Here is a 15,444-nt window from a genome sequence, read left to right as displayed (position 1 = left end):
TGAACAATGATAATTGATATATTCACAAAAACATTACTTAAACTTTGTAAAATAGGGTTTTAAAAATATGAAAAAAGAAGAGGGAAAACCTAATTGGCGGGGCGGTGGCATGGCAGTCCGGGACTCGTGGCCGCGTGGGTGGTGGTTTGTGCCTTTGTGGTTGGCAAATAGGAATAAGTGAGTAGTCGAGTGGTTTGGTTGAAATAAAACACCCAAAAAAAAAGGAGTAATGTTCCAGGGGGATTCGAACCCGTATTGTAGGTGAATCTCATATTGGGCCCCTTGTCATATTATTTCTAGCCCACTACCAACTTAGCTAAGCTAAACTTCTTATTTATTTCTTAGATTAACTCCAACAATGTAAAATTAGGACTAGCTTGCAATTTATGAAACTAATAAATAATTAGCTTAACCGTTGGAATTGTATTATGAAATTAGCTGGGCAAAGCTATTCGCTTAGCTAAGCGAATTGGCTTAGCAAATTGTGCCAAATAGAACAAACAACAAATAATTGCATCGTGTATCTCACGCTAACAAGAATTTCTTTGCGTGATTGTCAGACGCCATGTTGCATTTCTCAAGTTGCATTTCTTTTTTTATACAATTTTAATTATATTTTTACATTTGTATTTATTTGTTTTTAGGTACTTTTGTCATTATCCTATACTAGTTGACTACTTTTGCAGCTTTTATATGTGAATTCATGTACTACTTTGTAGGTAAATTGTTATATCTTTGTTATTTTATACATAAAATTTGCAGCTTTTACAGTGCTATTTATCAACTATATATATATTTTTTATATTTTTTGTTTTTACTTTTTCAATTTTGGTTTCAAGATTTTTTTGGCACTATTCTTCACTAGTATAGTACTTTTAGCATGGTTGTTATAGTAATAGAGTACTAGAATCGGATACTTCATGTGAAATACTTATATAATATTCAATTATTCATATACTACTTTATAGACTATTCAAAAATAAAAAAAATAATTAAAATAATAATAAAAAAAAAACTGAAATATACTGACAGGCTAAAGTCGTATCACCTAATCAAACGTATTACCTAAATCCTCTAACTAAAGTAGATAGGGAAGTAGGGTCGAATCCATAGGGAAACCGGTCTTTCTACTCCTAATTAATTAATATAATCTAAATTATTAAAGTAACCAATTTGTTGTTTGTAATGTGAAACTATACTACGAAGATTAAGTTTAAGGAGAAAGTCGATAATAAGAAGGCCTAGGGTCATAGGTTCACCAATAATTAATATTCCGGGATAAAACATAACAATCAATTAATCAACATTGCACAGATAACATGGTTAACAGGCTCTCGCAATTTATTAACCAACATAGATCTAACAGACTCTCGCAATTTACTAGATCTAAGTTCCTATTGAAAATAGCCTTTAATATCAAATTAACATCTGCTTGATTCATCAATTCAATATTGCTAAACATTCACAATCAAATTACATCTGCTCGATTCATAATCTAATTGCAAAGAATTAAAACAATTCAATAAGGAATCATCATGCAATATCAATAATCAACAATAACAAATTATCCCTTCATATTAATTATGGATCCCCATAAACCCTAGAATTAAACTACTCAGACATAATTAAATCTAAAGCATGCAAAGTAATAAAATAAGTCATAAGGAATTGAAAGGAAGAAATTACTGAAATTAATTAAAATAGAAATCGTACCAAGACGGCGAAATTACAAAGTAGTCAAGAGCAAGAGAAAGGTAGAGAGAAAAGTCTAGAGAGAGAAAATATTAAGTAGAGAGAGAAAGTAAAAGGGAAAGAGTAAGTAAAAATTATAATCCTTTAACGTACTCAAATAACTTCTAATCAAAACTCCTAAATAGAAACTAAGTGCTCGTCTAACAAGCTTCTCCAGAATCACGCGCCCGATCGGACGCGCCTTTTTGCTCGCATAGTCTTCTCCGCAGCGTCGCCCGATCGTGCTAAGCCTCGCACGATCGGGCGCGCCTTTGGCCACGCACCTCTTGTTGCTGCGCACCTTGCCCGATCGAGCTAAGCTTGCCCGATTGGGCCCTTGTGGCTCCTCGAGGTTTTGGACTTCCGATTGGGCTCGACTCCTCGGCCCAATCCGGATCTCCTCTTCGGGTCTTGAATACTCGGTCCAAACCTCGGTATTCCAAATACCGAGCCCTTAATCACCGGCTCGATGGCTCTAGCCGGTCTTGGGCTTCAACGACGGTCGTGCTCCTCCAATGCTCGTAGTTGCTTCAAAAAAATCCCGTGAAAATGCTCCAAAGGTGCAATTCCCTACAAAACTCAACCAAAACTACGAAAACACTAGAAAACACATATTAGTAATAAAAGTGGCTCTAAAGAGCCAAAAACACTACTAATTATGACCAAGGGACGGGGATAAAATACTATATAAAATGGACATATCAAACTCCCCCAAGCCAAACCTTTGCTTGTCCCTAAGCAAAGAGCTCATCAATGAACATATAAAACATGCCTCACCCCAATATAAAAATCAAGCACAAATGATTCAAGGTAAATCAAACAAACATGCTTCAACATCAATCAATCTTATTCATCTAATCACCCTTCCTCCCCAACAATTGCCAAATAAAGCAAACCACAATAGCATATAAAATTCAAGACTAGTGCTCACACACTCAACTCTCATTTATGTGGCGAGTAAAAGATGTACTCGATCGCTCTCTGTCCCAACCCCTTTATGTGAACAATGCCCTCCCAAACTCACACACTCGTGTGTTTAAAAAGACATACACTCAACCTAATAGTCGACTCGGAATATGTCAAGTCATAACTTGCATTGATAAACAACACTTTCACATTTACACAACTCTATGCACAAGGTCGGAAGGTCTTTAAAAGCTTGTAATGTAAGGCTAGGGTAAAGGGTAGGATAAATTTGGGAATTTGTGAGAGAAAAACTATGCTAAAAGGGAGTCATATCTTAAATAAACCCATGATCAAAAATAATGATCATACACATCTCCAACATAACCAACTCCAATACAAATCCACCAAATATACTCCAATCATAAAAATCAATCCCAATATTTACATAATTCACTCATAAAAATTTGATAATAATGAACTAGAGTGAAAAACAAACTTTAAACTCATAACTTGAAATATTTCATTGAAACTCAACTTTTTTTTTCTTTTCTTTTGATCAACCTTAACTTAGAACATTTGAACATACATTAAACATTTTTTTCTTTTTTGCTCTTGTATTTCTTAATTTTTTTTCTTTTTTTTTCTAGAAGTTCACTTTCTTTTTTTTTTTTCACTTTTTTTTCTTGAACTTCTTCTTTTTCTCTTTTTCATCACACTTTCATTTTTTTCAAGAAATATACAACTTTTAAACTCATCAAAACAAAAATATGATCAAGAACAAATTACTTCTCAAAACCCACCCAAATTGTGCAAATAATAAGCACACTACAAACTCCCTCACCTCACTCACTAATAGCTCCCCCAAGCCAAGCTTGGGACTAGTAACTAATGGGGCAAACATGGCTTGTAATATGGCTAATAAACAATAAAAAGTCAAGGCAACAACATGGGTAGCAAGAAGGGAACAAATGTATCTAAATAAATCTGAAGGCTACCTAAAGAACAAATGCCTTCGTCCTCCACATGTGCATAATAACGAGTCATGAAACACTACTCATAGTTGCAAATCAATACTCAAATTCACTGACATACCAGGAACTAATCACACATTCCTAACCAAATCAACTAGTCAAGCACTATATTCACAAGTAGTTGGGCAAAATTGACGCATGTTTAGGAATCCAAGCAATTAAACTTCAAATCATGACCAACAAATCCACAATATTCGTCATCAAATACCAAGAATCAAAACAATTTTTCTCAAGTAAGGGGCACAGGGAAGCATGATTTACAATTCATTGGAACGTATTTTTTTTGATTTTTTGATTTTTTTTTTTTTGTGTTTTTCAAATAAGGAAAGCAATAAAACTAAACTAGAAAGCAAATAAAAACTACACTAGAAAACAAGTAAATAGACAGAAAGGAAAGAAAGTTACCAAGCGAAAGATTACCCCCCCAAGCCAAATCAAGCAATGCCCTCATTGACTTGGGAGTGTAACCTACTCCTCATCCTCATCCATCCTCGAATAGCCGCCACCACCATGGCTAGGACCGGCCCCTCCATGGCTCGAACCACCACCTCCATAACCTGAACCACCTGCAAAATAGTTAGGGTCTACATTCCCCCCAAGCCCACCAAAAGGAGCATCGGTCCCATATCCATGGACCGATGAATAGTCCACATAGGTACCGTAGGCACTTGGGTCCGTGTATCCCCCTTAGGGATATTGGAACCAATCGGGAACAAGTGATTCGGGGGGAATAGCCCCCCGACGGGCATAATCATCATACATGGGGTATAAACCCCGCCCTAGGATCCTCTCCACAACCCCAACCCTAGAATCTAGGGCTCCTACCCTAGTATCCAAGTTCCTAACCAAGCCCTCCATCCTCCCTTTCCCACTCTCTATCCGATCCAATTGGCTTCTAAAAGATGAAAAGTCATATGGGGCGTTAGGGTCGATGTTGTAGTTGGTTGAGGAAGTGGGAATGTCATGTGTGTAGTGTTGGGGTGATGGTTGGTGGAAATGTTGTGGTGGTGAGGGAGGTGCTTGGTGGTGTGCTTGGGCTTCCCCTTGGTCTCCTAGTTCAAAGGTATAAGAGGGAAGACCCTTCTCAAGTTTGGTCAAAGCCGGGTTAGGCAAGGTGAAAGCATTGTCTCTTCTACCCGACTCCCTATGAATCACCCACCAAGTCTCACCCCCTATTACATTAATCCAATTAAGGCCTCCTAAGTAGGGTGCGTCCATTAGGGTTGGTCCGGCTACCTTACCATCACCGTTAGGGGTCCAACTAAGGTATTTGACCGCTATGTGGGTTACTAATCCACCAAAGTAAATTGGGACCCTAGACCTACCCGACTAGGCTGCATTGGCCACCCTTTGGAAGTGTTGGACCATCCTATGAACTATGTTAAGCTTATCACTCCTAGAAATCATGTATGACCCTAATAGCTCTAGTTCATCTCTCCTCACATTCGCCGGTTCATGCCTCCCAAAGATGGTAAGGCCAACAAACCGTTGCCAAAGCTTTGGCACGGGATGTTGAATCCAAGTGCCCTTGGCATGTTGGAGGTTCAAGTTAGGGTTCCCCGTGAGGGCATGGTAGACAAATGTAATGTTGTCTTGGGGCGGTTCAATCGGTCTATCGGATTTCAAGTCAAACAATTTTCCAAAATCTTTCAAAGACAATCTAATATCATTATTAAACAATCGAAATTGAACATGAGCAATTAAAGCATTTGATTTTATGACATTAAAACTAGAAATGAATTCTAAAGTCAAATAATCAAAAGTATCATAGTGTAATTTGAACAAACCACTCATGCCAATTCCTTTGAACAATTTTTCAACATGTTTATCAATTCCTAGTCTAGAGGGCGTAGGATGATGAATAAAACGGGTAGGAATTACCTGCCGTGAAATGAGGTTGAGCATCCTTTGCCTTTGCTCTTGGGTGGTGATGACCACCCTCTCCCACCCCGGAATTTGCAACTCCGGGTCAATGCTAGATGCTTGTTGCCTCGATCCTTTACCCCTTTAGATTCTAAACCTCTTTGATGCCATTTTCTTTGTAGATTAGTAGGAATTGAAGCTTTCTCTCTCTTAGGATTTGAGTGAAAATTGAGAGAAAGTGATGAAAATTTAGTGCAGATTGTAGAGGAAGATGAGAGGAGTTGGAAAATGTTAGAATTTTTGAGTTTGGATGGAAGAATTGGAGGAGATCTTGGATTGAAGTGTGAGTTGAAGGTTTGAAAATGGAGGTTTTAGAAAGAGAAAGTGAGACGAAGAAGATGAAATAAGGAGAAAGTGAGGAAAGAAAGAAGAGAAAAGAAAATAAAGGGGGGACGACCATATGGCGCGCCCGATCGGGCAAGGCTCGCCCGATCGGGCGAATTTCCAGTTTTTCCAAAACCCATTTGCGCGCCCGATCGGGCGAGCTCTGCCCGATTGGACGCGAACACGAAGGTAAATTTTGCCTAATTGCTCGCCCGATCGGGCGAGCTTCGCCCGATATTTCTTTTCCTTCACTCGATTTTCCACAAAAATGCGCCCGATTGGGCGAAATTAGCCCCGAAATCAGCTCTGCTTTCGCGCCTGATCGGGCAGATTCGCCCGATCGAGCGAATTTTGCTCCGTTTTTCTGCTTCACTTGCGCACCCGATCGGGCGAGCCTCGCCCAATCGGGCCCGTACCAAGCCTTGGAGTTTTATGCTTTCTTCGATTTCTTTTCTTCTTCAAATTTTTTCTAAGTCTTTTTACCTGTCAAATTCATACCTGTACAACAACACTTATAAATGGTAAAATATCACTCTCCTCACCTCTCTAAAATAAAAAATAAAAATAAGAAAAAGGGAACTAGTCTAGAAAGCAAGAAATACGGGTTGCCTCCCGCAAAGCGCTGGTTTATCTAGGTCCCGCACGACCTTCTTACCACCTTGAAGCTCATTTTGGAAGTGGAGTTAGGAGAGTCTCCTCCACATCTCTAATGGTAGCACCTTCATGATACACTTTCAACCTTTGGCCATTTACCTTGAACTCTTCACCCTTGTCATTCACCAACTCCACCGAACCAAACTTGTTCACCTTTGTGACAGTGAAGGGACCGGACCACCTAGACTTCAACTTTCCTGGGAAAATCTTCAATCTAGAGTTAAAGAGAAGAACCTTATCACCCGGTGCAAACTCTTTTGGTAGGATCCTCTTGTCATGCCACTTCTTAGTCTTCTCCTTGTAGATCCGTGCACTATCATATGCCGCCAATCTAAACTCATCCAACTCATTGAGTTGGAGAAGTCTCTTCTTAACCGCGGCCTTAGAATCCATATTAAGCTCTTTGATTGCCCAAAAAGCTTTGTACTCCAACTCTACGGGAAGATGACATGCCTTGCCATAAACTAGTCTATAAGGTGAAGTACCAATCGGTGTCTTAAATGCTGTTCGGTATGCCAAAAGTGTGTCATCAAGCTTCGTACACCAATCCTTCCTAGACTTGGCTACAACCTTCTCTAAGATCGCCTTGATTTCCCTATTAGAGACCTCAACTTGACCACTAGTTTGGGGATGGTAACTAAGCCCGGTTCTATGATACACACCATACTTCCTAAGTAGGTTATCCAATTATCTCTCATGGAAGTGGGTACCCCCATCACTAATAATAGCCCGTGGAACACCAAACCTGGGAAATATGATCTTCTTAAATAGCTTGATGACTACCTTAGAATCGTTTGTTGGCGAAGCTATGGCTTCTACCCACTTGGACACATAATCTACGGCTACAAGTATGTAACAATTCCCATTGGAAGATGGGAATGGCCCCATATAATCGATACCCCAAACATCAATAAATATTTCAACTTCGAGAATCCCAGTTTGGGGCATCTCATGCCTCCACGAAATGTTGCCAGTCCTCTGGCAAGAGTCACAAGCCTGCACAAAAGTGTTAGCATCTTTAAACATGATAGGCCAAAAGAAGCCTGACTCATTAATCTTAGCCACCGTTTTAGTGGGGCCATGATGTCCACCATAGGGTGAAGTGTGACAACTGGTAAGGACGCCGTGAACCTCCCATTCGGGAACACACCTGCGAAATAATCCATCTGCACACTCACGAAACAAAAAAGAATCATCCCAAAAATAATGTTTAACATCATAAAGGAATTTCTTTTTCTGTTGGTAGGACAAGTCAGGAGGTGGAGTACCACCCACTAAATAATTAGCAAAATCCGCATACCAAGGGTGATACTCTACAACAGCATACAGGTTGTCGTCAGGGAATGAATCATCTATAGGAAGAGAATCCTTACCCTCATCATACCTGATTCATGACAAGTGGTCTGCCACTACGTTCTCTGCTCCCTTTTTTATCCTTTATCTCAATATTGAAATCTTGGAGCAAAAGAACCCACCGGAGTAGCCTTGGCTTGGATTCCGCCTTAGCTATTAGGTATTTCAAAGCTGCATGGTCAGTAAAAACAATGACTTTAGAACCAACAAGATATGATCTAAATTTTTCTAAAGCATATATAACAGCAAGAAACTCCTTTTCCGTGGTGGCATAATTGACTTGGGCCTCATCCAAAGTTTTGCTTGCATAATAAATAGCATGCAAAACCTTGTCCTTCCTTTGTCCAAGCACGGCTCCTAGAGCAAAGTCACTTGCATCACACATGATTTTGAATGGAAGATTCCAATCGGGTGCACATATGATGGGTGCCGATATCAAAGCCTGCTTAATCCTGTTGAAAGCCTCAAGACACTCGTCAGTAAAAACAAAAGGGGCATCCTTTAGCAAAAGCTGAGTTAGTGGTTTAGCAATTTTAGAAAAATCTTTGATAAAACGGCGATAAAACCCCGCATGACCCAAGAAACTCCTAACTCCCTTGACATTAACTGGGGGAGGTAATTGCTCAATCACTGAAATCTTAGCTTTGTCTACCTGTATGCCCTTATCAGATACAATGTGACCAAGGACTACTCCCTCTATCACCATAAAGTGACACTTCTCCCAATTTAAAACCAAGTTGCATTCTTCACATCTTTTCAAGATTTTAACAAGGTTAATTAAACATGCATCAAATGAAGAACCATAAACACTAAAATCATCCATAAAGACTTCCATGATAGACTCTATGAACTCAGAAAATATGCTCATCATGCAACGTTGAAAAGTAGCAGGTGCATTACATAAACCAAAAGGCATTCTACGATATGCAAAAGTGTCATAAGGGCATGTAAATGTAGTCTTTTCCTGATCGTCAGGGTGGATCGGGATTTGGAAAAATCTCGAATACCCATCCAAATAGCAAAAGAACTTATGATTTGCTAACCTCTCAAGCATTTGATCAATAAAGGGGAGAGGGAAGTGGTCCTTTTTAGTGGCGATATTTAATCCACGATAATCAATGCACATACGCCACCTTGTAACAGTTCTAGTGGGAATTAATTCGTTTTTTATCATTTTTAACAACAGTCATCCCACCCTTCTTAGGAACCACCTGTACAGGACTTACCTATTTGGAGTCAGAAATAGGATATATAATACCTGCATCAAGTAATTTCATAACCTCTTTCTTAATAACTACCTCTTGCATATTAGGATTCAACCTCCTCTGGGGTTGAATACATGGTTTGTAGTTGTCCTCTAAGTGTATCCTGTGCATACAAAAATCAGGGCTTATACCCTTGAGATCATCAATACTGTACCCTATTGCCCTTTTGTGGGTTCTTAGAACCTCTAGAATTTGGGAAGTTTGTGGGTCATCAAGTGCAGTACTAATGATCACAGGGTACAATTCCTGCTCATCAAGAAAAACATATTTTAAATGAGAAGGGAGAGGTTTTAGTTCAGGTTTCTTCACCTCTGCAGGTTTTGATTCCTCAACCAAATTTACTACCTTCACACAATCATTAGCATCAAATTCCTTGGTGGCAATAGCTCTTTCTATGTCATCCACTTCCTTGCTCCATATGCTCATGTCACCTGCAGACAAATTTCCACAAAGAATTTCCTCCAAGGGGTCCCTTGCAAGAACCTGTGGTAAGCTTTCCTCACAAATATCATCCATTATATCAAGCACATCAATTGAATAACAATTTTCTTCAAGCATAGGACCTTTTAAAACTTTCCCTAAGTTAAATGTGATATTATCATCGCCAACAGAAAGGGTTAGTTTACCATTTTTCACATCAATAATGGCTCCTACAGTATGGAGAAAAGGCCTACCTAATATAATGGGAATTTGCGTATCCTCAGCCATGTCTAATAATGCACTACATTCCTCAGTGAATGCTACAATTTCTACTTCATTAAAGGCCCTTTTCCTAGTCAAAATATCTTTCATGAATTTAGCATATGCGGGAACCTGAGTAATAAGTTCTGTGAAAGGAACTGTTACCTGCAAATTTTTCACTACCTCCAAAAACTTACCAAACTGCTTATCCAACTTAATCTTCAAGTGACGGTTGGGGAATGGTAGCTTGATAACTGGTGCTTCCCTACTCTTCTCCTGGGGTGCATCCTTCCCTGAGGTTGTACCCTGCAATACATTATCAGAATTATTAGTGTTACCCTGGAGCCCTGCAGGAACATTTGGTACAATGGAATCAGGATTAGCAATATCAATTAAATCAGGTTCATCCTCTTTGGGCATTGGGGGCCCATCGTAGTGTGAACCACTCCTTAGGGTAATTGCATTCGCATGTTCCATAGGTTGAATTCCCTGCGCTGGTAGGGCTCCCTGCTGGCGAGCATGTAGGGTAGAGGATAATTGGGCAATTTGGGTGTCCATGACTTTATTATGGGCTATAATAGAGTCAATTTGTTGGTCTCTACTCTCCATATGCTTTTGCATACTGGTCAGCATTGCTCTAATTTCTGATAAAGCAGGGTCAGAAGATGTAGTAGGGGTTTGTGCTGGGGCTTTCTGGTTAGCAAGTGTCTCCCAGTTAGTAATACCAAGTGCAGTTCTATTCAAACCATTAAACCACAGTTTAGCTTTTCCACATAAAGAAAAGGGAAAAAGAATCTCCCTGATTTGGTCCTGCGTTACCCCATTCTGCCTAATAGTGTTGCAGTATTGACAGAAATCTGCAATGTGAAGATTAGGATCTTCACCCTTAGCTCCACTGAACTGCTTTCTTTCTATCATCGTTATAAACTGGGGCTTGATCTCGAACTGGACTCCCTCGAGATTAGGTGTAGGAGAAAGATGTGGAAAATCCGTCAGAGACGGCTGCGAATAATCGCTAAGCTTGCGAGGTGGAGGTGGAGGTGGTGTACCCATCTCTAGTTCTGAATCAGAAGAGTGCTCCGAATCACTAGAATTAGGTAGTGGATTTCTAGGAATATTGTTACTCCCAGAACCTGCAAGGATCTGCCAATAACTTCTGTCTATGGAAAGAGCGCTCGATCTCAAGATTGAATGGAATGTAACCTAATCTGGAACACCTGGGCATAAACACAGAACTAAAAAGACAGATATTAGAACTACCTCAATGAACTAACGTCCTTTGAGGCAAAAGAAAAATACTCTAGACTACAAAAAACAATTAGAAATAGAAATAAAACCGTTTCCCCGGCAACGGCGCCAAATTTTGACAGGCTAAAGTCGTATCACTTAATCAAACGTATTACCTAAATCCTCTAACTAAAGTAGATAGGGAAGTAGGGTCGAATCCATAGGGAAACCGGTCTTTCTACTCCTAATTAATTAATATAATCTAAATTATTAAAGTAACCAATTTGTTGTTTGTAATGTGAAACTATACTACGAAGATTAAGTTTAGGGAGAAAGTCGATAATAAGAAGGCCTAGGGTCATAGGTTCACCAATAATTAATATTCCGGGATAAAACATAACAATCAATTAATCAACATTGCACAGATAACATGGTTAATAGGCTCTCGCAATTTATTAACCAACATAGATCTAACAGGCTCTCGCAATTTACTAGATCTAAGTTCCCATTGAAAATAGCCTTTAATATCAAATTAGCATCTGCTCGATTCATCAATTCAATATTGATAAACATTCACAATCAAATTACATCTGCTCGATTCATAATCTAATTGCAAAGAATTAAAACAATTCAATAAGGAATCATCATGCAATATCAATAATCAACAATAACAAATTATCCCTTCATATTAATTATGGATCCCCATAAACCCTAGAATTAAACTACTCAGACATAATTAAATCTAAAGCATGCAAAGTAATAAAATAAGTCATAAGGAATTGAAAGGAAGAAATTACTAAAATTAATTAAAATAGAAATCGTACCAAGACGGCGAAATTACAAAGTAGTCAAGAGCAAGAGAAAGGTAGAGAGAAAAGTCTAGAGAGAGAAAATATTAAGTAGAGAGAGAAAGTAAAAGGGAAAGAGTAAGTAAAAATTATAATCCTAAAACGTACTTAAATAACTTCTAATCAAAACTCCTAAATAGAAACTAAGTGCTCATCTAACAAGCTTCTCCAGAATCACGCGCCCGATCGGGCGCGCCTTTTTGCTCGCATAGTCTTCTCCGCAGCGTCGCCTGATCGTGCTAAGCCTCGCACGATCGGGCGTGCCTTTGGCCACGCACCTCTTGTTGCTGCGCACCTTGCCCGATCGAGCTAAGCTTGCCCGATCGGGCCCTTGTGGCTCCTCGAGGCTTTGGACTTCCGATTGGGCTCGACTCCTCGGCCCAATCCGGATCTCCTCTTCGGGTCTTGAATACTCGGTCCAAACCTCGGTAATCCAAATACCGAGCCCTTAATCACCGGCTCGATGGCTCTAGTCGGGCTTGGGCTTCAACGACGGTCGTGCTCCTCCAATGCTCGTAGTTGCTTCATAAAAATCCCGGGAAAATGCTCCAAAGGTGCAATTCCCTACAAAACTCAACCAAAACTACGAAAACACTAGAAAACACATATTAGTAATAAAAGTGGCTCTAAAGAGCCTAAAACACTACTAATTATGACCAAGGGACGGGGATAAAATACTATATAAAATGGACATATCATATACTACTTTGTATAGTATATGATAAGGACAAATAAACAAACTTTTAGTGGATTTCAACGTATTACATGTATACTGACTTTATCAACCCTTTTATTTCAAAATTAATGAATTTTTTTTTAACTTGATCAACCCTTTTATTTTTTTATTTATAACCACATCAATAACACATCTTTCCACAATTAGTTTTTGCTATAGAGCTTGATATTGAAAGTTGTTTTTAATTTAATAGTGTATTCAAATTAATAAACTTAAGGTTTTCAAATGGATTATGATGATTCATTCACCCCATATTTCAATTGTTTAAGAAATTCTCAAAACATCGAAATTCAAAACCATCTATCAACACCTCTAAATTCATCAAATCCTCAAACTTCTCCAATCCGACCAACTCACCTTATTAATCCAACAATAAATATTAATCAACACAATGACATTCCTTACAACCCAAGCTTTTAAATGAATTATCATTCTAACTATTCTGGTCCTCTAAGGCCGGGTAGTCATCCAACCCGTCCAATTTATTCACCCCATCCAATTCATTCAAGCGAGTCATTTATGATGTATGAAAATTTAAGTAAGGATACCATTGGGGGGTCGAGCACACAAGAAAAGTCTCTTCCTTCAAGATTGGGTGATGAATCTCAAACGTCTCAAACTGAATCAGACTCGGAAGAGATTAATAATCAATCCGAGCACATAAGTAGTAAGTTGAAATGACTTAAGTAAAAGATATTGATTTATGCAATAGTTGGACAACAATTTCAAAAGATCCGGTGAAGGGAAACGATCAAAATAAGGATGTGTATTGGAAAAATATTGGTGAATACTATAACCAGTGGAGAAAAGAAGATCCAGAGATACCCGTTGAAAAAATTGCAAACCACTGGTACATACAAAATGATTGGTGATGTTAATAAGTTTAATGGGTACTACATACAATTAAAAGAAAGTCACCTAAGTGGTCATAACGAAGAATACATTATCAATAAAGCCATGGAACTATTCTCAAGTCGTAACAAAGATAGAAAATTTCCTTATTTACATGCTTGGCTAATCCTTCGGAATGATCCTAAGTGGCAAGAATATTCTCGAAAACAAGGTGGTCCGTCCAAGAAATCAAAAGTTGTTAGATCATCTGCTGGTATATCTTCCTCCTCTCCCCATGATACTACTCAAACTGATGATGTAGAAGTGCTCGATGGACGTCCAATTGGTCAGAAGGCTGCTAAAGAAGAAGCAAGAAGGAAGAAAAATAAGAAAAAGGCAAATGAAAATATTAATGATACATGGACTAAATTTGAAGATCTAGCTAAGAAGAGACTATCACTAATAGAGGATCACATTCGTCAAAGTGATTTTGAGATACTATGTAAAGATACTTCGAATATGGATGAAAAAGCAAGGAAAAATCATGAACAAGTATGCGAATTATTAAGGGCTAAGTATGGAATGTCTTAATAACAATTAACAAAGTAGTTTATATATTTATAATGTGGGTTAATAATCTCATTTAGCAAATCTAAATTTACTGATGTTTTAGAGAATAAATATAGAGACATGTCTATGTAGTAAGTTTTTAATTATTTTTTTTCTATTCTAGAGGTTGATTATGTTTAAGAGTGTGACAAGCTTTATTAAATTTTATTTAATGAAAGGTATTGATTTCTACTTCTTTGTGTGATACTATATATAACAATCAATTTGATATTAACTTCTTGACCATTTCGTATTGAATGAAATAATTGATTTAGAAAAGATATCAAAGTTTTGATGCACAACCCTTATGGTTCATTGTATGTCATTACCCTTAACTATTAGTGTGTGAACGAAAAAGACATTTGCATTAACATAATTCAAATGTTAAGTTGTGAATTAGTGTATATATAAATCTTGTAAACATAGATTAACATTGTAATACCCCGTATTTTTATATGTATTTTATTTAAAGTATGTATTTAGTAAAATATTCAAATAGTTATAATCATTTTAATTAAAGCATTTTAATTAATATTATTATAAAAGGAAAGTTTATTTAATTATTTTTATTTAAAAGATGGGGTTTTAATTTAAGAATGTTTAATTTTTAACAAGTTTTATTTGGGAAGGGATTAGGAACACTAAAAGAGGAAAGTTTAGGGTAAAAGGGTTGGTAGAGAAGGGGTATAAATATCCCACTTATGAGGCAAATCAACTTTGCCCAGAGTGGAGAAAACCCAAGGTAAGCTTCTCCCCTTTTCTCCTTACTTTTCTTTTTTTTTTCTTCCTCTTCCCCTTCCCCTATGCATGGCCGGCCACCATCACCACCACCACATGTGGCCGGACCACCACCACATGTGGCCGGACCACCACCGCACACCACCGCGCGCCACCAGCACACGGCCAGCAGCCGCAGCGGCAGGCGACAGCAGCCCAGCCACGCCATGGTGGCTGCTGCCGTGAGTAACTCTCGAAAAAAAAAACTTAATCTTTCTTTCTCTATTTTTAGTCTATGCTTAGATCTAATTATAAATTATGAGTTTTTGGATTAATTTTGATATTTGAATGATGTAATTATATTAATAAATTTTCAAATTTAGTTTTTAATTAAAAAGCCCCAATTTTTGAAACCCTAGGTTATTGATTTATGAAATTATGAAAGTATATGATGTATCAATGTTTAGATCTTCAATTTAAGTGCTTCAAGACTAAATTTCAGCAAGTTTTAATTAGAAAAATAGTGCAGGAATTTTATGTAGAACCCTAAATATTATGTTTTTAAAGGAAATTTAAATTACCCATTAAGGGGGACTTAATTATGGTGT

The 15,444-nt window shown here is 38.0% G+C and overlaps 1 protein-coding gene across 1 annotated transcript; it reads left to right on the top strand.

The window, feature by feature from the left end:
• Positions 1-13,441: 13,441 nt before the first annotated feature.
• On the top strand, positions 13,442-14,101 carry LOC145596952 (uncharacterized). The gene has a single exon (XM_081653143.1). It carries the CDS (start codon positions 13,442-13,444, stop codon positions 14,099-14,101), a length of 660 nt encoding a protein of 219 aa, XP_081509269.1.
• Positions 14,102-15,444: the final 1,343 nt, after the last annotated feature.

Source organism: Chenopodium album, chromosome 20 (assembly GCF_948465745.1).
Source record: "Chenopodium album chromosome 20, dcCheAlbu1.1, whole genome shotgun sequence".
Lineage (NCBI taxonomy): Eukaryota > Viridiplantae > Streptophyta > Magnoliopsida > Caryophyllales > Amaranthaceae > Chenopodium > Chenopodium album.
The sequence above is the reverse complement of the archived record's forward strand: the minus strand, read 5'-3'. Positions and strand labels throughout refer to the sequence as shown.